The sequence below is a fragment of the Carassius gibelio genome, chromosome B12 (genome assembly GCF_023724105.1).
Source record: "Carassius gibelio isolate Cgi1373 ecotype wild population from Czech Republic chromosome B12, carGib1.2-hapl.c, whole genome shotgun sequence".
Taxonomy (NCBI): Eukaryota; Metazoa; Chordata; class Actinopteri; order Cypriniformes; family Cyprinidae; genus Carassius; species Carassius gibelio.
The window spans coordinates 18148907-18172704 of NC_068407.1; the positions used below are offsets into that span (position 1 = coordinate 18148907).

The 23798-nt window shown below is 37.1% G+C and overlaps 1 protein-coding gene across 2 annotated transcripts in view; it reads right to left on the reverse strand.

The window, feature by feature from the left end:
* Nucleotides 1-23798, reverse strand: part of LOC127968992 (cGMP-dependent protein kinase 1) — a 161029-nt gene that overhangs the window by 101457 nt on the left and 35774 nt on the right. For both annotated transcript variants that reach the window (XM_052570535.1, XM_052570533.1), the window contains exon 3: nt 11470-11583. In XM_052570535.1, the coding sequence (XP_052426495.1) occupies nt 11470-11583 (114 nt within the window). The remainder of the gene's footprint in view (nt 1-11469; nt 11584-23798) is intronic.

Sequence of the window (23798 nt, forward strand, 5' to 3'; positions counted from 1 at the left end):
GAACCGTGAATTTTGTGAACCGTTACACCCCTAGTATGTATGTGTGTGTGTGTGTGTGTGCGTGTGTGTGTGTGTGTGTATACACACACAAAGACAAAACTTGTCTTGTTGCTAATATACTTGTACTTTTACAGGTTTAAAAAATACTGATAACTATATTTTGCCCACCTGTCAGTAAACTTCCAGAAATGGTAGCACAAATTAAACACCACCACATGACACATGAACCAGTATGTTGTTGGAAAACAAAAAAACTATCTATAAATCACTCCAAGATATTCACACACGGAAAAAGAGTGTTAGATTATATCATTAACACAACAAGGAGCTGAAGACATGATGAAGGTTTAATCTATTGACTTTGAGCTTGGATAAGTCCTGTGCAGCTGGAACTAAAATAAAGACATTCTTAATACAGCTCAGGCTAGCTCAACAAAAAAAGAAAAGCTAAGTGCTATGACAGCCAGAAGTATTATAAGACTTTTTCTCTGTTCTGTTTCTGTCTGTCACTTCTTCCAATCATATAGATCATGTTATGATCAGGCACATATGACCCTAATCAGACTCAATAAAGTCTTCCTCTACTAACATCTCAAGAGGTGTGGAGAGCGAAGAAGAGTTAAGGGAGAGCAAGACACTGGGTCTAGTTCAGATTCTCCATGTCTTTTTCACATAGTGATTCAGCCACTCCAGACTGTAACCACTCATTATGTTCATTAGGAAACGTGTGGTTCCAATCAAGTGCTCTGTCACAGTAATGCACATCAGCCGACCAGAACTCATCAGCCCTGTGAGAAGCTTCTTGCTATCTTGCAAGACATTATCACAAAAGCAGAAGATAGTTAAAAGAAGATAGACACTGGAACACTTTGATAATAAAGAATGTACCAGAAATTTTGCTGTTGACATCAGCCAATATACTGTAATAAAAATTGAGAGATGTATTTTATATATATTAAAACAAATATTATATATATTATATATTATACTATATATTAAAATAAATAAAACATCTGAATTGTAATTTACCACCAAAACTGCATTTCCATCAGTTATATCATTAAATATTTTGATGCCCTCAAACTTTTTTCTTGAATGTAAACCTGGCTATTGTTAGATTGAATAACCATTCAAAAATATTAATTTATACAGATCTTTGCAATAAGATAAACAGCATCATGCCAACCAAATATCCTTGGTTCACCCCAGAGCTGCGCTGCCTCATTGTTTGGTTCAGTAATCTGTGTCCAGATCAGTTATGCTTTCAGCATGGAAAAAGACTTGGCTTTCCAAAGACTGTTCTATAGCAACATTGAGCAGAATACTGTATGGCTATCACTCTTCAGTTATGGAGCACTAAATATAGATCTTTTCACACACACAGTTTGGTGTGAAAAGAGTGACAACTGCTTTCAACAACCAAACTTCCTGGACTGTCACCATCTTTAAGAATGACCGTAGTTATGGATGTCATTCACAGCTGTTGGATAGAAAAGGTGCGCATTTCTTTGTCAATGGTGCTGGTTTGTTTTCTCTTTTGGCTGTAGAAGCCTGCTTTTGAAGGAGATTGGAAGACTAGTACAGACGACTTCCACTTTCCCCAAAACCACACTTTCTTCCAGCTAACAGCCCATTTACTTTACCATATAGGTCACTCACAACTGTACAAACATCTCAACACTGAAGAACACCAGGAAGGTTGTCACTACAGGAATTTTAAGGTCACAAGACATTACAAGAAGTCCGAAGAACATGACAGTTTGTGTTAATACTGATGCATGGAATATCCTTATCAATTACTTACTAGTTGAACTGGTAGTCTCATCAGAAAGTGCAACATAATACATTTTAAATCCTTTAAACCAACATATACGCACACTACGCTAACATTACCAATGTTTTTATTATCATTTTTTTAAACGCTTTCATATAAAAGATACTACTACTAATAATAAATAAATAACAACATAAAGCCTTTTATTTATTCTATTTCACAAACATATTAATCTGCACAACAGCTTTCAACACTGATAACAACAACAATAATAATGATAATAATTACAATTATTAGTATCATTATTATTGAGCATCAAATCAGCATATTAAAACTATATCTGAAAGACCATGCATTCAGCTTTACCATCATAGGAATAAACCATGTTTTAAAATATATTAATACATACAAAAAAAGTGATCAAATAAATGCAACGTTTAAATGATTGTGTTTGTGTGTGTGTGTGTGTGTGTGTGTGTGTGTGTGTGTGTGTGTGTGCGTGTGTGTTACTTGCTTTAAATCATGAAATGTAATCATTTCCAAGGGAAAATTCCTTGTGCATCTTTTTTTCAGTGTACTCTTCAAATGTCAAATCTATCATTATAAATTAAATTTGAATATTAATTTAAATTGCATAAAAATAAAACTCAAATTAAAATCAAATGTAAAATAAATAAACATTATTTACATTTATTAAAAATGTTCTGCACGCTTCAGGTTTTACATTTATTATAGCAACAAACAGTCTAAAAAATAGTTCCTTTTGAAAAAAAAAGAAAAAAAAAGGAAATACTTTCTCTTTCTAGAAAAAAACGAACTCGTTAAAACTTGATAATGGAGGTGCCCATTAGTTCAACTTTAAAAGGTTAGTCATGCTATCCTTGTTTGGGTCATTAGAGAGGAATCTGGCAGAGAGCAAACTGCTATTATGATGGCTGTGCGACTTTATATTATAGCCAGAGATTCAGACAATCCTGCAGCTCATGATCATTATAAGCAATGGGCAGTCCTGAGCGATCATCTTTAGAAAAGCCTTTGACTTTATAACGAGGAAGTAAATCGTCACAAAACACTGCCCCATCTTCACCCTTGAGCAAATGATGACTTCAAGGGAGCTAGAAATGGCCATTTTCACAAAATCCTGAAATAAACAGCACTATCAAATAGAATAAACCAAACATCTGATTTGGAAACTGATTCTCAAAAGGCTGCGTAAGAAAGAACCCACCGATTTAAAGCAAACTTTGTCTTTCTGCAACACATCTGAGAAAACCTGTGGCTTTATCTCGCTTAAACAGCCTTGAACTCTGAGCACGTATTTCCATCAGAAAAGCCAGTATTAATGAAGTCACATTCTGTGCCATACCAAACCCAAGCAAAGGGACACTGCCAAAAAGCGAAGGGCGAAACGATTTCCTCCCCTGGGGATTTCACCAATAATATTCAATGTGAAAGGTTTCTATGGCAACAAGCGACTTGTGGCATTTAATGCAACAATGAACTGGATCGACAGATAATGCATTGCTCTGTAAACTTTAGCTTCTAATGCCCCTAATGAGTCTGGGTGCTGAAATTAAACAGCGGGTTTGTGTGGCTGGCTGTCTCTGAATGGAACCTTTCTCCACACAGAGCTAATGAGGGCTCAAATGGGAGTCATCTACAGCGCTTTCTAACTTCCATTCATGCAAGATGAGACAGATGTGGTACAACTCATGCGTTAAGATATTAGTAATGTGACCCACATTAATTTTTCCACTAATCAAAAGCAGGTTTTTTTTATATATATATATATATTTTTATGAGAATTACATTTTGCTCACAATGAGCTCACAAGTTATAGCTATCATTGCAGATATCATCACAAATGGTAAATTATTACCTGATGCCATTTCAAAACCTGTACAAGTTTCTTTCTGTGGTGCATTACAGAAGTAGAAATAACTTCTTCTCCAGAAGAAAGTCATACAGGTTTGAAATGACGTGAGAGTGAGTAAATGATGACAGGATTTTCTGTTCGAGTGAACTAATCTTTTAAGCTTTCTTTTAAAGCACACTGCATGAATCTGGGTCTCTCAGTGGGCACTGTGATGAGGTACTGTAAATGACAGATAGTGTTTCTTTTCCCTGTTGTACTGATGTTGTGTGTTTACTGAAACACCACCAACAGAGAGTGTATTACAGAAAGATTAACATGTTGTGTAACTTGCATAATGTTTTTGTAAATGTTATCATCATGCATGTATAGTTTAAGCTCTATCTTTTATTCTTCTGGTGTGATAAGTGCTTGTCACAGCACACGTCTCGGAGAAGCTCACTCCTTGTAGTTTACGACTAGGCAGTGTATAGAGATCAGTGAGCTCAGAGATCACCGGGGAGAGCCTCAGCAAAGCTAAATCAGTTTTGCTTGGTCTCATCTTGATGTATGTATGCGTCATTATTTTTCACCTCTCTCCTGATCTCTCTCCTTGTTTTTTTTCTGCTTTTAGGATGTGCTGCTTGCCATCAGTGTGAATCACCATTGAGAACTGAACTGAGAATGCTGCCAACAATCCACAGCAATTCCTAAATTTGATTTGAACTTGAATCATGATAACAAACAGGATGTAGAATTCCAATTTGCAAATGAATTCAAGTAATTAAAATTAAATGAAATTCATATAACTGTTGTAAGTATGGAGCATCGGAAGATATTAAAATTAATGTCAGTTACAGAACAAAATATAATAACAATAAACACACACACACACACAAAAGATATTTTTTAGATTAGTAAATAATTGTCAAAATAAGCCTTTATGTATTTGTTTATTTATTTATTTAATAAAATTAGACCATTAATTATGGCTGTTTATGCCAAGCAGTTGCATAAAATAAAAAATATATTTCCTAAAAAATATTGTGTGTGCTATCTACATGCACATACAAACACAGTGCTCAGGCACGTGCACAGGTAGGGCTCAACCTGTGCAGAACACATGCCCTTTTTGCCCTTATACCGGTTTTTTTTTTTTTTTTTTTTTTTTTAATCATTTTATCAATGCTATTGGTCAGCCTTTACGTCTGTCTGTCCTTTTTTTACAAATATTTAGCAAATGAAAGTTCTTAAAACGAGCTTGTGTAAATCTAATTCGATCCTCAAGCTGTCAGTAAGCTGATAACTCCGCCCCCTCTATATTCATTGAATCAACTGAAGTTCCACAGCAGCCACACAGTAGACAACAGCTGAGCTGAACAAAGTTTTGCGAAGGGTAAATAAATATCTTGTTGTTTGCATGAGTACTACTAAACACTATGTCTATTAAGGCTCATATTTTATTTATTTGATGTCTGACTGACTCACTGACTGAGACATGTGGGACGTCGCCTGAGAGAGAGGGCTAGCATTTGCCATCTAGTCATAGCCAATACATAGCCAACACTTAAATAGCCTGTGCATACAGTAGCAATTCATCTTTTATAAAATGCGATTTTGGCCAAATGCATTTTACCACAGGAAAAACTGAGTGCTCCGTCTATATTACAAATCTAGTTTGTAACCTATAACGTTAGATGAAAATGTAATGTGATCCCGGCAGCGGCAGGCGCCGTCGCCGTTTTAATAACGGACAAAAAAGAAATTCACATTTCCACACATTCACTGGTCAAAAACTATATATTGATAAGTAATACAACAACATATAATTTGTTTTTACCATCGGAAAATCATAACAGGTGCGCCCCCGCGCTGTTTCGTACTGGAACTTACACAAAGCGACGAGTGATCCTCGCCACCTAGATAACATATATTTCTAAGAAATTTCTTCTTTGATTTATGATTGCTGATACACTTAATGTATTAACATTTAGGCTAATCATGTTATGGTATACTCTCCGCTCGTCCTCACATGTATAAAATGTAGTAAAACATGGTTTTACTACAGAAATGTAGTAGTAACTAAAACATTTTTTTACAGAAGATCACTGTGAAATCTTTATATTTTATCATGCAGAATGTAATTCATGATTTATTCCAAGGCTTCATTTATTTGATCCAAAATACAGCAAAAACACTAATATTGTGTAATATTTTTACAATTTTAAATAACTGTTTTCTATTTGAATATATTTTAAAATGTAATTTATTTTTGTGATCACAGCTGACTTTTCAGCAACATTACTACAGTTCAGTACTCTTCAGTGTCACGTGATCGTTCAGAAATGCTTTTCACTGCAACTGTACTTTTCACACTGTTTTTATTTATTTTTTCATTGCTGGCTTATTTTAGGGAACGTGTTGTGAATAAGAGACCTTCAAGAGACCAACATCCCTGGTCCACCACAGTATCAAATTTATGCCAGGTAGGCGGATGCATGTTGGATATGTTATAGTTACGGTATGGCTATAGTTTCTTATAATCTGGAATTGAGTTGGACATAAATACTTAAATTATATTTCAAAAAAGTTTGTCAAAAATACTTGACTCATTGCTCACCTTCCCCTCTTCTCAATGTCATTCATAATCATGTTAACCAAATAATGCAAATTAGCTTATAAAACCAAACAGTATAGCTAAAAAAGAGAATATATATAATTTTTTTCTTTGCAAAGTTCATAAAAAAGTGCATAAAGTTCAATAAAAAAAGATTCTGGTTTCTGTTTGGTTTTATAAGCTAATTTGTATTATTTGGTTAACATGTTTATGTATGAGCCAAGTATTTTTTTTCTCTATAAATGAAATTTAAAAAAAGAGGGAGTATACAAGAGCTGTTGTAATTAGGTTTAAAGAAGCCCTTAAAACCCTGTTTATTTATATTATCTAATTATCTAATATTATTATTATGGTTGTTATTAATCGTGAATAAATCTAAAGCTTTTGAGACTATTATTTTTTGTTAATTGAATTTGTCATGAAGATGACCATTTCTTCCTTTTATGCAGGCTTACTAAATAATCTTGATATAAAAAAAGGGAGGGGGGTGCCCTTTTTCAGTTTCAGCACATGCCCCTCAAAAGGTCTGTGCACGGCCATGACATTGCTCATCATAAATGAGTGTAACCTTCTGATTAAGAAGGCAAAATTGAAATGTATTAAACATATTCTTAATAAAAACAGAGAAATGCATGCCATTAATATTGCTGCAATAAGTAACTTGGCCAGTTTTGTTTAAATGAGGGATTGCAGAAATGAGTACACCCTAATTCACCTAATTCCCTTCTTGGCATTGAGTGTACAAGATCATGACAAGTTGTCACCTCTGTCCTGTTTAACTCCTGGAGGATGACCTCCTTAAACGTCCTGAAGGATTTTTACCTTGGAAGAAGGAATATCTTCATTGTCATGCTAAAAATTGCCCACAATGCAGGGAATGAGGAGAAGGTAGCATCTTCTGTTTCAAGTTTTTGTCTTTCATCACACAGTGGTGTGTGCTGTAATAATTCATAGAGGTGCTATAATTCATTACAGTGTTGATAAAGTACAACTCCTTCACACCTTCAGCACTCATACATCCCTATAGACAAGCTTTACTACTACTGGCATTTTCATTTAAAGGCAACATAACATAATCAGAGCATTTTGGCTCAAAACCTAAAAGTGGCAATTATACAAATTATCTTTGGGGTATTTTGAGACGAAGCTTCGCATACACACTTTTGGGAGATCAGAAAACAATTTAAAATATTGTATCACTGCATTCTATGGCACCTTTAAACTTTTGGGTCAACAAACTGTAATGTACTGTTGACTAAAAACTGCTTTAAACTTACACTAGATTTTTTTTAATCTCAACATTTTATCCCAAAAATATCTTCTAAGAAAAAAGGGTAATTGCTGAATTTGTTATGCACTGTATGTATACTTTATCAGCATTATAAGCAGACAAAATTAATTAGGTAATTATATATAATGATATAATCACACCAATTAACATTCCAAAAATTAATGTAATTCCTATTTAAATTCCAGTTCAACATCCTGTGGCACACAGCCAAATTAATTCATACTTCGAAAGAGATCCGATTCTTAAAATTATATTTGCCCATTCCTGGTTCACATATATTACCATACATCTACCTATTTTTTGCTTAAAAATGTAAAATATTTACATATCTTTTCTATCAAGATATTTGTATCAGTGCATTTTTATAATTTTATGGATAAGCAAGATTTTTTCAACCTACCCATTAACCTAAACCTACTAATTTTATAGTGTATATAAAAATATATAAAACATATAAAACACCAGAAACATGGCATGTCGCAATCTGTGATGAAGCAGATGAAAGCCAATGAGTGTTTGTTTTTCCTGCCATTTCTTGAAGCGGCAACATTTGAATTTGAAGTGTGTCAGTGCAGGGTTTTGACGCTTATTGTCGCTGCTCAGGATGGAGATGAAGATCACTGAATAAAGGCTTGAATTTGGGACTCCCCGCAAACATATGGATTCTAAACATTTGGAGATCAGCGTATTAATTAAATTAATTACTTTAGTAATTAGGTTGCATTTTTGGTTTATTTTATGGCTCTATTTTCAGTCATAGCATTTCGGAGAAATAGCAATGCAATTGAAAGCATAATGCCATCGATAAGACAACCGAAATTAATAATAATTAAATAATCAAGTTTCAATTATCGATGTGTCATCGATACATCAGTATCGTATGTTAAAATGCTGAAAATACTTGTGTACGTTTAGATGCTGTAAATACATCAGTATTGTACATCTTTGTGTCTTTAAAAAATTAAGTAAACTTACGTCTTGCAGAACCACATTTTATGTAAAATACATACAAATTAGCATAAGATCACGTTGTGAAAGAAGAATATAAAAAAAAAACATAACCAGCAGCAAAAAAATAAAACATTTGTTGGATCAGATTTTACAAAGCAACATATTGCTGCACAGAAAAAGAGAGACAGAGAAAGAAAGAAAGAGAGAGAGAGAGAGAGAGAGGGAGATGGGGAGAACTTGTATTGGCATTTGTCTAAGATGCAGAAGACTGTAATTGCACTGTCCATGGAGCGGACCTCACTCACATTTCACTGCTGGTTATATATGCTCTATATAACTGTGTATGTGATGAATAAAAATCTTGAATCTTGAACTGTACTTCATCCTGACAAAATAATGGCTTTGTGGTTGTTTCCTATCTTTGCAGCTCTCTTCAAATCTGAGGAAATGGCCTGGCATTTGTTGCACTTAAGAGATGCAGACGAGACACAGAGATTCTGACTCACCTCTTTCCGTCACTGGTATATATCACACTGTTACACGCTAGACACACCAAAGCTAACATCCCTACCAGTGTCAATAACAAAGATGAAACACAAGAAAGATCAGTGATTTAGCAAAGACTGAAGTAACATCACACAGCAAGACAAACAATATATAATCTTCTAATAAAACAGTGTTGCATCTGGTTTAGCAGGGGAAGAACCAGAGCCATTATGCATTGTGTGTTTTGATAATTAAATTAAGCGAGGCTTGCAAATTGTTTTGCCTGGCTGATATGCATACGAAATTGCTTGTCGTATTGTTTTAGAAATACAAGACATATGAACCTCGTCAGACATGAAGAGAGCAATACAGGACTATATTTGAATCATTTATTGTGCAAACAGAACAGTAAAAATCATGAGACTATCATGCCTTATATTTCATTTTCAGTTTTGTATTTAAATATTTAAAGAGATGCAGACAGAAACAGTATGCAGAGGAATTTAGGCCACTTCATATATGTACATATAAGTATGTGTCCTTAACAGAAATGCATATGTGAGTGACTGTGTGTTTGTGTGTTTGTATGTGTGTGTATGTGTGTGTGTGTGTGTGTGTGTGTGTGTGTGCGTGTGTGTGTGCGTGTGTGTGTGTGATTTCCATGGTTACTCCCTCATGAGAGTAGCTGTTCTGGCTAAGTTAAGGATGACAACACAGTGTGTGTTTCCATGGTTACTCACTCCAGATTGTGGTTTGTCTTTGCACAGTTATGAAGTGAAAGAGTCTTTCTATGTGCATTTTCATGCTTATGCATGTATGTTTGTTTATCAGCATAAGCAATTATGTGCTCATTTGTAACTAGCATTTTGCACAAAAGGTACACTAAATTTGAAAATGGTCAAGAAATGTCCAAAAAAAAAACGTCCCCTCAATATGTGTTTTAATATGAGTCATCCAGTGTTGAGAAGGTTACTCTGGGAATGTAATAAGTTACAGATTACAAGTAACCCTATTAAAAATGTAATAGTAGTGTAACTATTAGTGGTGTAACGTTATGCAAAAATCACGGTTCGGTACGTACCTCAGTTTTAAAGTCACGGTTCAGCAGTAATGCAAACATTAAACTGCAGGTTGTTTATTACTATACACTCTTTTTTCAAAATACTTTTTAATAAAATATAGATACAATAAAAAAAGAATAAGCAATAAAATACTGCTGCAAAATTCTCCACTAAATAAAATACTCTCAGTCTCAAACCAATATCATATAATAAAATATAATGAAAAATATAAATAAATAACTATGATTACAGTGCAGCATTACCAATCCCAGCTTGTATGCTTCACCAGAACCGTGCTGTGCCTGTGACAGGGAGGCCACCGACAGACCAGGATCTTGTCTTCATGACAACAATATCTATACTTCATGTTGAGCATAAATATAAAGCTTACTGATAAAGGACACCGTGAACAGTATTGACGGCAAAATAGACTATGTTTGACAGGTGCAATATTTGAAAATCGATAATTATTAGTTTATTTTTTTAATGACATTTATATCTGAATTTATGTCAACCTATAGACTTTCAAACATCAAAGTGTCATGAATTAATATGTATTTGTGTACAAAATGACATATAAACATATTTTCCTATTCTATTTTGCCTGGAAACGCTTCCAACACGTTTGCGTGTCGAATGAAAAATAGGCGTCGGTTCTATTTCTAGCATGCACGCGTTTTCCGCACGGCTCACGCAGGTAGTTTGCAAGCTCTAACCTGTTAACATGGGAGTCGAATTAAAAACGGACACGCCATGAGATGCTTGCGCCTTAATCAGCTGCAGGGCGGGATTTGCGCTGAACGCGGAGACTTCCGCCACTTAATATGTTCGTTTGGAAACACGAAAATGTACTTATTTTCCACGCACAAAATATTGCATTCGGTCATTCGGTACACACATGCACCGTACCGAAAGCCCTGTACCGAAACGGTTACACCCCTAGTAACTATTTCAATACATTTATTAGAGTAATAAAACTGATTGTTTTTTATTACATTTCTAAATTTACATTTCTAAATTTCCTAAACTGTTAAATATTTTCCAACATTTAAAGCAAGCAGGGTTAACCTTACAGTAGGACTCCACACTGATTAATGTCAGACTCCAGACGGGAAATCAAACAGTTATTAAATAAGCGCATGTCCCATTTTGTGTCCGAAACTCCTGAAATACTGGACTCTCACATTTTAGAACAGTCAGTGCAATTTAGGAAAGAAATCAATCAAATTTGTATGTGTGTGTGAAAATATTCAGATTTAATCCTCCTTTGTAATCGTTAACATTTTCATAAGTACCTGTAATTTAATTACACATTTTTTTATTTTCTGATTACAGTTACAGCTAAATATTTTCTAACTTTATCTAACCTCGAGGAATGACCCCTTTAATAATTTGCAGTTGTGGATGTGCAGGTGCATTGTTGTTCTCCACACTCACTCTGTACCGTAGCAGTTCTGGTGCAGTTGTAGAGGATGGCGAGCTCTCCAAACACCTTCCCCGGTCCCATGGTGCAGAGTTTCATCCCTTCCTTTGTCACCTCCACCTTGCCATCTGAAAGCAATCAGAAGATAAATCCTTAAGTCCACTGATGAAGCTCTGTTCATGAAAGCAAGCATGACAGTCTGGAAATGCATCCGTGCCGGCTGCCTGGATCGGACCGAGCCTGGCCTAATACATTCCAATAACAGTCTCATTTCATTAGGCCAGCAGACAACAGCAGAAGCTTCGAGGGGAGTGGGGGAGGTGGGAAAAGTAGAAGCTCTCTAATATAATGGGCACAGAGAGAAATAGGCCAGTGAAAAGATGGAAAAAAATGAAAGGAGTTGAGGATTCGCAGAATATTATGCCCTAAACTATTAGATGAGATGCAGTGAAACCATACTGAGTGGGCCTGGGACTGTTATTTCAGGATTCATGTGCAAGACACATGTAACATCTTCTGCATTAGCTCATGGGAAATTCCACAACAGTCTTGGCTGAAGAGCTCTTCTGTCACCTCAAGCAGTGATCGTAATAAACCAAAGCTTCCGGAGGGCCCTACTTGGAATAAAGTAGGTCTGAGGAAGTGCTTCCTGTTAAACGCTGGCAACAGCGTGGTAGCACTCAAACGCAGTGTTTGTGCACAGACTGAAAGTGATGTCATGTTGTTCAGATAAAAAGCATACCAGGGGCACAAGCTTAATAATTAGGTGTAATGCGTGTGTGTGTGTGTGTGTGTGTGTCTGTTTTACAACAATTTAAAAGAACTAAGAACTGTTGTCCATTTTAATATATGTTAAAGGGTTAGTTCACCTAAAAAAAAAAAAATATATATATATATATATATATATATATATATATATATATATATATATATATATATATATTCTGCCGTTAATTACTCACACTCATGTCGTTCTAAAACCATAAGACCTTGTTCAACCTCAGAACACAATTTAAGCTATTTTTGTAGAAATCTGAGAGTTCTCTGATCTTCCATGATCATGGTAAGATCATTGCTGTCTATGGAGGGTCAGAGAGCTCTCAGATTCCATCAGAAATATTTTAATTTGTGTTCTAGTGGTCTTACGAGCTTGGAATGACATGAGGGTGAGTAATTAAAGTTACGGTATGAGACGGGGATGAGAGGGCGCTGAATGCAGACGGACATCAGCTGGGCCGAGCGATGACCGAAAGATAGAGACGGCGGATGGAAAAACAAAAGAGGAAAACGTCTGCAGAACAACAGAAGGCTTACAATAAGGCAAGAAGTAGAACCTGTGTAAATATGGGATCAGTTTTCCAGCACTGGAGGAACTCAAGGAGCGGGAGGCCTGCAATCAGATGCCGAGGTTGCTTTGTTTCTTCTCATTGGTAAGTAACATTGGTTCCCTTTCGAGGGAACTTCGAACTGCGTCCTCAAGGGGGCGCTTTGGGGAACACCTCGTCGTGACCCGTGTCTGAAGCATACAATGAAAAAACACCAACTTGTTGGCCGTCGACAGCCTCCGACGTCACTACCGGCGCGACTATAAATCAGCACCGGGAGAGCACATCATTATCTTCTTCATCTTCAACTGACTGTTTTGTTTGAAGCGTGCATCTGAAAGAACCGGTAAGGGCGATCTTTCTCTGTTTATCATGGCGACAACTAGCAAGCGTTTAGACCATGTGTGCATCCGTGTCGGCGTTATTTGACACCCGATGACACACGCGATCTTTGCGTCATTTGTTTGGGTGAAGAGCACGCACGCGATGTCTTTGAGGAGGCAATCTGCGTGCACTGTGAGCGTTTTTTCAATGGAAAAAGCTCCGCTCTCGTTCGTCTCTCTTCTAAAAAAAAAAAAAAAAAGGCAAGCCATCTGCTTCCCGCGGTTCAGGATCTGTCCACGCTGAGGCAGGAAAGAAAATGAGCTCGTGAGAATACAGATGGATCTGTCTGAATGGTTTAAAGAGGGACTTTCCCTTTCGAGATTGTAAAAAAAAAAAAAAAAAAAAAAAAGGGGCGGCGGACGAGAGAGAGCCTTGGGAGGATGATGTTATATCTTTAACACTTTCTCATACTGAGGTTAGTGCTCTGCTGGGTTTTTTACCCAGGAAAAGCAGGAGATATTTAAGGATGGTGAAGAAGCTGAGACTGAGCCTTCTCAATTCTCCTGCCCTGCGTATGTAGAGCTGTTGGAGGTTATTGAGCGAAAATTACCTTTTTGACCATAACCCTCCAGCTCAGGTGAGCCTTTCATTTGTGCATGATCTCCATACAGAGATTAAAAAGAAATGAATGATGCCGTTTTCTTCTTGCATCCATCGGTTTCGGCATTAAAGTAATCTGCCAACATCGAGGTGATACGTGAAAGCGGCTAGGAGGGAATGCCCCTGTAGAAAGAGCTAAAAATTTTATAAATAATTTATACATTTTTATATGTGAAAAATGTTTTCTTTCTGCAGGGGAAACCTCCTCTCTTAATCTCCCTCCTTGCCATCTAAGCCCCTTCAGAAAATCATCTCGCTTAAATGGCAAGGCATACGCAGTAGCAGGTCAGGCTGTGGCTTTATTACACACAATGCTGGTGCTTCAAGCATATCAGACTGATCTGCTAAGAGACCTGGATAGAGGCTGGGGCCTTTTTCCGATCTGGTAGCTGAGCTGCGCCACACCACGGATCTCTCTCCATGCTACCAAGCAGGCTGCCTCCGCCATGGGGCAGGACTATGGCGGCCATGGTGGCAGCGGAGTGACATCTGTGGATGAACAGACATCGGGAGGAAAGAAAATGCTTTCTGCTCGATGCTCAGGTTTCGCCTTCTGAACTTTTCGGTATTTCCGTTGAGGCGGCGATTTGAAAAGTTCAGGGAGACGAAGGCGCGCTCTGCTGCTTTCAGATCCTTCGTCCCACGAAGGTCCAGGTCTGAGCCCAAACAACATAGGGGTCCTGGCCTGTCTCGATCTGAGGATCAAAGACGGGAACAGAAGGCTAGTGTCGCAACTCGCGCTCCTCCCCCACCTGCGGGCAGGGGTTAGAGGAATCGTGGGTCACGAGGAGGTAAGCAGAACCTAAGAGGTATGATCTAGATGAGGCAGCGTTCTCGTCCGAATCAGAATGATACCGAGGTATCTACTAAAAGAAAAGACACAACGCGTATATGCAACTTCAAAAGGTTAACTTCTGCTTTTATCCTCCCCTTCCTAATTCCCCTGTAACCACCAGCTCTCCACCTGATCGAGGTTAGGTGGAAACCTCTCGCGTAACAGTCTCCTATGCTGGACCTATAATATTTTTTATGGTTCTATGTCCATAGCAACCAACCTGAAACTGATGGTCCAGGTTAAAAGGAGGTACCCCTTGAGCGGGGCTCCGGCGTAGGAGGGTGAGTGAGTAAATGTAACCCTCGCTGTATATACTTATGTGTATTTAATTGCTGGTGGTTACGTGTCTACTAATAAACTCTGTCTGAGTTTCCTTTGCAGTGCTCAGTTACAGTGTTTACTAAACATTCGTCAGCAGCAGCCATCCGGCTTCATGTTCCGGTATTAGGCGGCTGAGATCACAGGTTTCTGAGGGAGCCTCCTTGATCATCAGGCCTGGCACAGCACTGCAGGGAATTTCATGGATGTCTGGCCAGGTCACCCCGAGGGGTCTCCTGGCCGCTTAGGGGTGCTGTCGTATCTACCGGGAAGTGGAGGTGGCAGTTACAGAAGTCTTCTTGTATATGCTGCCTCAGGTGATGCTCCCCTTACCCGAGGTTTGTAAAATTGAGCTTGCCTCTCCCGTGAGATTCAGCTCCTCTACGATGCTTAGGAACCTTTAAGTACACACGCTAAGCTTTGTGTACTTTCTCAAAACCACATGGTGGTCAGTGTGTATGTGAATGCTTTGCGCACTTTCTAAAAATCCACAAGTGGTAAGTTTGCATGCAAGACTCTGCAAACTTTCTGAAATCTTGTACGATGAGGGGTAACGCTTCGTTCCCTTTCTTGAGATGATTAGACCTTGGTTCCTTGGGCTCCATTCAGCCAGTGTGTATTTGTTTATACACCTCAAGCATCGCTTTTCTCAACATGAGGGGCTATTTGGGTGATTCTCGTGGTAATTTAGCAGCGCTCCCCTTTTTCCAAAAAAAGGGTCACCTATGAGTGCGCTACTCTGAGCTCGGAGTTCTCCTCTCGTACGAGACGGAGTTCTCTGTTTTTTTCCCAGAGCGCTCCAGTATTGTTTCCATAGATCGAGTTGATGACTCTCAATCATACTGTTTTAAGATGCAACATTCCATCTATGAGCTGCTCTATCAGAGTGCCACGAGAGCCCCTCCTTAGAACAGTATTTGAAAATCCATGCTATGGTAAGTGTGCACGTGTAGTCTTTGCACATTTTCTGAAATCCACACTGTGGTAAGTTTGCACGCTAGTATTCTGCGTTCTTTCTAAAATCCTATATGGTGAGGGCTTCGCGCGGTTGCTTCGTGCCCTTTCTTGAGTTGGTAAAAGCCCCGTTCATCTTGGGCGCCACTCAACCCATGTATCCTCGGATACCTATCTAAACAGGGTGTTGCTACTAGAGAACTGTTGAGACAGCTCTTTCAGCAAGCTTATGCGTAAGCTAGCGGTAGCCCCTGTGTGACAGGCAGGACTTGGTACAAATGCTAGGTTCTTAGCCGTATCCCTTTAAAGGAATCTTTCCTGATTCCAAGCCTTCAGCTCTACCCAGGGCAGAGGCCCTAACAATTAAGTTGGGTATGTAGCTTAGGCCTTTTGGCCGTAAGGGGTACTGTCACAGACAGCCGTCTAAACGTCCCAGGGGCAACTCCCATAGTAATGGTAGAGTTGGTACTTAGTGCTCGCCATGATTCTGGCCTGCATTCCCCTCAGCATGGCGGCGTGGGTATACTGTTCCCCAAAGCGCCCCCTTGAGGACGCAGTTCGAAGTTCCCTCGAAAGGGAACGTCTCAGGTTACGTATGTAACCATGGTTCCCTGAGTAGGGAACGAGACACTGCGTCCTCTAGCTCTCTGCCATGCTTCGGACGCAAGCTTCAGACGAAGAAGATAATGATGTGCTCTCCCGGTGCTGATTTATAGTCGCGCCGGTAGTGACGTCGGAGGCTGTCGACGGCCAACAAGTTGGTGTTTTTTCATTGTATGCTTCAGACACGGGTCACGACGAGGTGTTCCCCAAAGCGCCCCCTTGAGGACGCAGTGTCTCGTTCCCTACTCAGGGAACCATGGTTACATACGTAACCTGAGACGTTTCCCCTATACATTATTTCTGACAACACCAGTTTTCAACAATATTTTTGAAGAAAAAATGCAAATGCAAATGCAAAAAAAAAAAAAAAAAAAAAAAACATTTAATTATGCCTTCAGAAGAAATAGATTAGGAACATTTTTAATTGGATGAACAAGGTCTTCTGGGAAACATGAGTATTAGCTTCTGAAGAGCAGTACTAAAAAAGATCTTTAAACAAAAAAAAAATTATAAATTGGAAATATTTGCACAAAAATAAACGAAATAAATACAAAAATAAATAAATAAATAATCTTACTTCTTAATATTAATAGTATAAGAAATATTATGCACCTGTAAATTCATAAATTCACCGACGTTGTTTTTCTCTTGCAGTTTTGAGTCTGTCTCAAATTTTATTCAGCTGAACACTAACAGTAAGGTATCCTCACCACGGGGGAAGAACCACACATTTTCTTCATCAAACTTCTTGGCAGGCTATTCTGTTTCTCTGATGCTATCTGCAAGGCTAATCCAAACAAGGCTACAAATACACTGAATACCCAGAATCAGTTTGTTGTGGCTCTATTGTCCTGCCACCTGGGGTCTGTCTAATGACGGATCTCAAACACCACTGGCCATCCCAAGTACTAACAGCATGAAACAAAAAACATCCACTTTAAGCCCACCGTGAATACCAGCCTACTCAGACAACGTGTAAAGATGATGCAATGCTTTTAAATGTACAAATTATAATAAAAACTAAACACCTGGCAGATTTGAGTCCTACCAGAGTCGATTCTCACATCCTAGACTTTCATCAAGAGTAAGTTTAGCATTCCACCAATTGCTCACCAAGGGATCCACTGCAGTTAATGGGTGTCATCAGAATGAGAGTTTAAACGGCTGATAAAAACGACTCTAGTCCATTAACATCATGTGAAGCAAAAAGCTTAGAGTTTGTAGGAAACAAATCTATCATTAAAACATTTTTAAACTCATTCAAACCATTGCCTCTGGCGCCTCTATCCATAATACTGGTCTCTATCATAAAAAAAGTTGTCTCATCTGAATCCGGAGAAAAATATGTAAAGAATTCAAAACATGTAAATTATAACAATTCTAATGTTCACAATCGAAAAGAGTTCTAAAAAGTTCTAAACAAATATGTTGGTAGATTTTAATGTGAAAGGACAACAGTGAAGGGACTGTTTCACTGGAGGAAGTGTCATTATGGATTATGGGATGGTATTCACAGTTAAACCATCTTAAAGACAGAATTGTGCAGCTTTTTGGTTTGGATTACTTGTCGTTATGATTTTTATCAGCCGTTTTGGTCTCTCATTCTGACGGCACCCATTCACTTCAGAGAATCCATCGGTGAGCAAGTGATGGAATGTTATATTTCTTCAGATCTCATTACAGGGTGAGTAGTCCTAAATTTGCATAACATTTTCATCTAGAGGTGAACTATTCCTTAAAGCCAAATTCTGGGCTTTGGTCTGTAAGTCTTAGTAAATATTAATAAAAGAATGTAGTTTTCCTGAATGCTGCCATGGCTAGAAATACAACACATTAAGTAATTTTAACATAAGGCAGTGACTTGTGATGGATAAAATCAGGTCACATACTACAAGAAAAAGAAAATTAATTACCAAACACTTAAACTGACCCAGATTCATGGCCTCAGTGACTGTAATAGCTGAAGAGAAAAGCTGCTGGTTGGCACTGGAAAGCTAAAATTATCTTGTTTACTCTATGGGAATTCCAGGTCAGCTAATTGTTCTAGCAAAGATGCAGATTTCATTAAAATATATTGAATACGTTCTCTGTGCCTAGTACTAATAAAATCTGTAATCAAATCAAATATTTTATATACTGTATATTTTACACTATTAGGTTATATTAGATATAAAATACTTTACAATAAAAATATTTGCAACCTGTCCAATCATTGTAAACATGGCTATGTGATAAAACATACCAGAAACATGCTAGCAACATGCTAAAAATCATGTTAAATTATGACAAAAACTGTCTAAGTCATGTTATGTATGTGTTAAATGCTAGAAATCAGTGGGGGAAAAAATGCACACAATATTTAGAATTTAGAATTAAAATGTATATTTCTGGATTTTCTTAAAGCGAAGCCATTTCAGCACAGGTTAACTATTATATCATTTCCAATTTATTATGCTTTTATTCTTACATTTCAGCAGGTTGCATTAATTTTATATAGTTTTCTGTAAGTTTAGTAAATAGCAATTTAATTCAACTATTCTATTAGCAAAGCAATTTAGAAAGATTGCTATTAGAAAGTCTTCTAAAAGTGGAGTTCTTAGGCAGCTGGGAAACACATCATGATAATCTCTTAAGGGTTAAATATACTTTTCTAATGGTATCATAAATTGAAATTATTCTAATGGTATTGTAATATCAAGCGGCGGCGTGAAGCAGCATCTGGTAGAGTCTTCGAGTATCACCTTCGCAAGCCATCTAATCCTGTTCATGTTACGCAAACCTGCTCCTCAGCGGGTTTGAGCTTAAGGACCTGTTGCTATGACAACAACTCAGATGAGCTTTGATGAACAGAATAATCCAGGATTGTGTCAAATCTTCAACAATTAAATCCAGCTAACTCCGTAATCAACATGGAACAATGGGACCATGTTTTCAATGACCTCATAGGCTGATATTACAATTTCTTGACAGCTCAAGTCAAAAGTAACAGCAACTCGAATGCCAAAGTCAAGTCTCAAGCATTTCATATTCAAAGTCACACGTTTTAAGTCCGCTCTGACACCTGCATCACAGTAATACATCATAGTGAATGTAACACTGTCAATGTCTTCTCTTTAGCTGAAGTTATATTAGATTTCCATCATGTTCTGATGTCTTTATCTTGGCAGGGTAAAATGAGGAATGAGGCCGGGCACAAAAGAAGGCTGTTGTTATCGGGCAGCTGTAACTATCAGCCTGTTTTCAGCCAGGACATGCTGACTGGTACTCTATTATCGCTGCCTGCATCCACAACCAAGGGAAATAACCTACTCTTACTAAGGAGCAAAATGTGGCATCCTTTAGAGCTCAGAGACAACAAGGTGAAATATTGATGAAAAGATTAAAAAAATAATCCTGGGTATCTTCTATGCTGGCATATCTGCATCTTTTTAATGCTTTGCTGATAAACGTTGTCATAATGGAGTACATACAATTAGTAGAATTTTGTCACATTTTATGTTAAAGTCCAATTCTCAGTATTAGCAAACTATTAACTATGACAACGTCAATAAACTACTAATTTGCTGATTATTTATAGCTAGTAAGGTAGTTGATAAGTTTAGGCATTGGGTAGGGATGTAGACTGTGGTCATGTGCATTATAAGTACTAATAAACAACCAATATGTTATTAATAGGCATGCTAAAGCAACTAGTTAAAAGTGAAAATTGGTTCCTATATCACAGTGTTACCTAGAATTTTACCTAACTGAAAGTAGCAATTATATTAATGTTGTTAACCGGATTTTATCAGCGGCAGTTCTCAAAAGAGCAGCTTTCAGAGTAACACATACTCAAAAACTTATTTTTTAACAAGTTTAATATGTCCATTTTGTTAAATGTAAATCTTATCATTGTATCCTAATTGATATTAATTCATTTGCAGACAGAGTGACAACTTTAGTGTTTAGTACTATAATCTACTGTACTGTACTATTATAATTACAAATTATAGTTAAATTATTAGAAATTATAGTTTCAATGTAGTTAACTATATTTTCTTAAGAAACCTAAAAAAAACATTTTAAAGCCTCCCAACACTCAAAATGGATATTAAACACCTTCGTAAATGAAATTCCTTCCTTAAATAGCTGTGATGTAGTTTACTACTTTTTGTTAAGTAACTTGCGAGCTAAAGTTTTAAAGTGTCCCCAGCACTAGTGCCACTCTGCAGTAATTGGGTATGCAATGCTCTGTAAACAATCTGAGTCACTGTCCTCATAAAAGGGTGAGGAAATGTGGTTTTGAAGAAAGGAGCATTTGAGGTGAGCTCTGAATATTGAGGATGACACTTGGACTTACAGGACATGAGGTCTATATATTAAATCTGCTGGGTTTTATTAAACAATGGGTTATTTATTACAGAATAGGTTAAAGATCTTCTGAGGATAAGCATCTTCAGGATCTTATATCATATGACTGTAATGAGTAATTCTCAGAAGTAAAGACAGCACTCGTATGATTTGCTTCACAGCATGCAACACATTGCTGCTATTTCAAATGAGAACATGGAATTTGATTCTGTGTTAATGAATCCACCGGTTGGAGGCCAATTACTCTGGCTCACCCTAAACCAGCATGACTGAGACTACCAATCTCCCACCTGTACTTATTTTATTCAAGGACAAAGGTAAGGAGACACTTAAGGATACATTTCTCCCAAAAATAGAAATCTTGTTACTATTTTCTGACTTCACTTGATGTTAATTATACAGTTCATGAGAATTTCCTGCAACACTTCTTCGTATACAACAGTGGCCATGACAGATGGTGAAAATATTATTATTGTGGGTTAGTTATTTTCAATGAACCAGTTAATTTGATTCACAATTGGGATGGGATGTTTTTTTCACAAATAACACACAGAACAATTCATTAGAAAATTGAACTGATATTTTCTGTGGTCTGGTCAGAGTGAATCTCCAGTTAGCAAACAGTTAGTGGGAAGATTGTCATTAAATAATAACTTAAAATGATTGTTTTTAAAAATATATTTTTTTACTTCAGATGACTTAGAATATAGTACACAAGTAATCTGAACTACATATATGGTGCTTTTGTCTATTTGGAGCTTAAAATAGCCACTTTTTTTTATTTATATATATATGTATATATAAAATTAGGGCTGGTAATTTAACACTTTTATTAGATTAATTATGGAGAAAAACAAGGCGCTAAAATTATTAACGCATTCGATGCGCTTGCCCCGCCCCAGTCCTATGTGGATCATCTGCATTTCATACAGTCGATTGATGACTAATATGAGGTAGGGCAACAACTTACTGCGACGGGGAAGTCGTGGCCTAATGTTTCGAGAGTCGGACTCTCAACTGAGTAACAGTTTACGGACAATTACATACAGTATAGATTATGTAAGTAACACCTCAAATGACAGAGGAATTTTATATTAATTAGCCAGTCCACAAACCCATTCTCTCAAATGGCATGAGTACGCAGAGCATTCACAGCTTATATGGACTGAACAGCCCTGCTACAAAGTAAACATAAAAACAGAGCATTTATTGGTATCTGAATGTGAATTAGACAAAATATCAACAAAATTAATAATAAATTCCCAAATGATGCATTTGACTTGAATGAATGAATGACGGGTCGGACGTTCTGAGGCAGGAGATTCTATATGGGACAACCCAACATTCAAGTTCCTGAAGAGTCAAGCACACTGTTTTTGTCTCACAGATCACCTTGCTGAAAAAACGGGATAATTTCAGACATTCTGTGAGACCTGAGGCACCTCTGATGGTTTTGTGTAGGAGTCCCATCGCAGTGCTCTCCAGGTAAAGTGCCTCAGTGTTGGAGGAACTCGAGGAAGAGTGGTGCTGATCGATGGAACGGCCACTCATACTTTCAGTGTGTATTCAAACCTCACCCTGAACCCACTCCCCTCTCGAGAGCATCACACATGAGACCAGAACTAAAGAGCAGCATCTCTTTTCTGCTTACTAATCTTTTTTAACATACCATATGTAGCTCTCAACATAAATGTTCCCAATGCTTTTAACACTGAGTTGTTAGTTGACATTGCTTACAATAGAACAGGGAAGGCATAAACTTGTGAATGAGATGAGCTTCTGAAAGCCTATTGATAAAAAAGGCTTTGCATCTAGGGCAGCACATGGGCCCTTTCAGCATGATAGAGGAATTATCATGAAAAGATACAGCTCAGCTGGAATAACCCTCTTGTTATATTAAACCTCCTCTCTGATAAAAAATAAAATAAAATACAATAAATAAATACATTTATACAGGTTGTGTGTCTGACCATCTTTAAAGGATGTCAGGTTTTAAGTGGAACTTTTAGATAAAATTAGGATAACTTCTGAGTTTATAGCACCTATAAATTCAATTTATATTCATACATTTACAGAAAACATTACACAGTATTAATATTGTCAACAAAATTAATATAAATGAATAAAAATGTTTGTTTTTCACATTTTCATCCATTTGCACATTATCATAAATTTTATTAAAATTCAGGAATGTGATCCAATTAAAATTAAACTAAAAAAAAAAAAAAAAAAAAAAAACTTTGTCATCAAATTATCAAACTTTGTCATCAAACTGTTGAGATCCTCTGCTGACTTATACTACTGTTCAAATGTTCAGTAAGATTAAGAAAAAGAAGAAATAAATTCCTAAGTTCTTTATTTACTTGACCAAAACACACACACACACACACACACACACACAGGAATACAAATATCTATACAATTTTAAATGACTGTTGTGTATATGAAGAGTTTTTTTCCAAAACGTGATAAACGCCATTTGAAAAAAAAAGTTGAATAAACCTGGCATCCTAATTTTCCTCATCTGCTTTGTACTTTGTTATCAACAAACAAGGGCTGCACGATAAATTGCATGTGATTGTCATGTGCATTTCATCAGTAAAGCCAATTCTGTGTTTAAAGGTCCCGTTCTTCATGATCCCATGTTTTAAACTTTAGTTAGTGTGTAATGTTGCTGTCAGATTATAAATAATATCTGTAAAATTCTAAAGCTCAAAGTTCAATGCCAAGCGAGATATTTTATTTTAACAGAATTTGCTTACAACGAACGACCAGTTTGGACTACATCCCTCTACTTCCTTCATTAATAACATCACAAGAACAGTTTTTTGACTAACCTCCGCCCACAGGAATTCACAAAAAAGGGGGCGTGGTCTTGTTGTGCTCCGACGGAGAAGAGTTGTGTTTGTGTTTGTCGCCATGTCGTCGAAACGCTGTTATTTTCATCTCTGAGTCCAATCACCTTTGTTTGGCC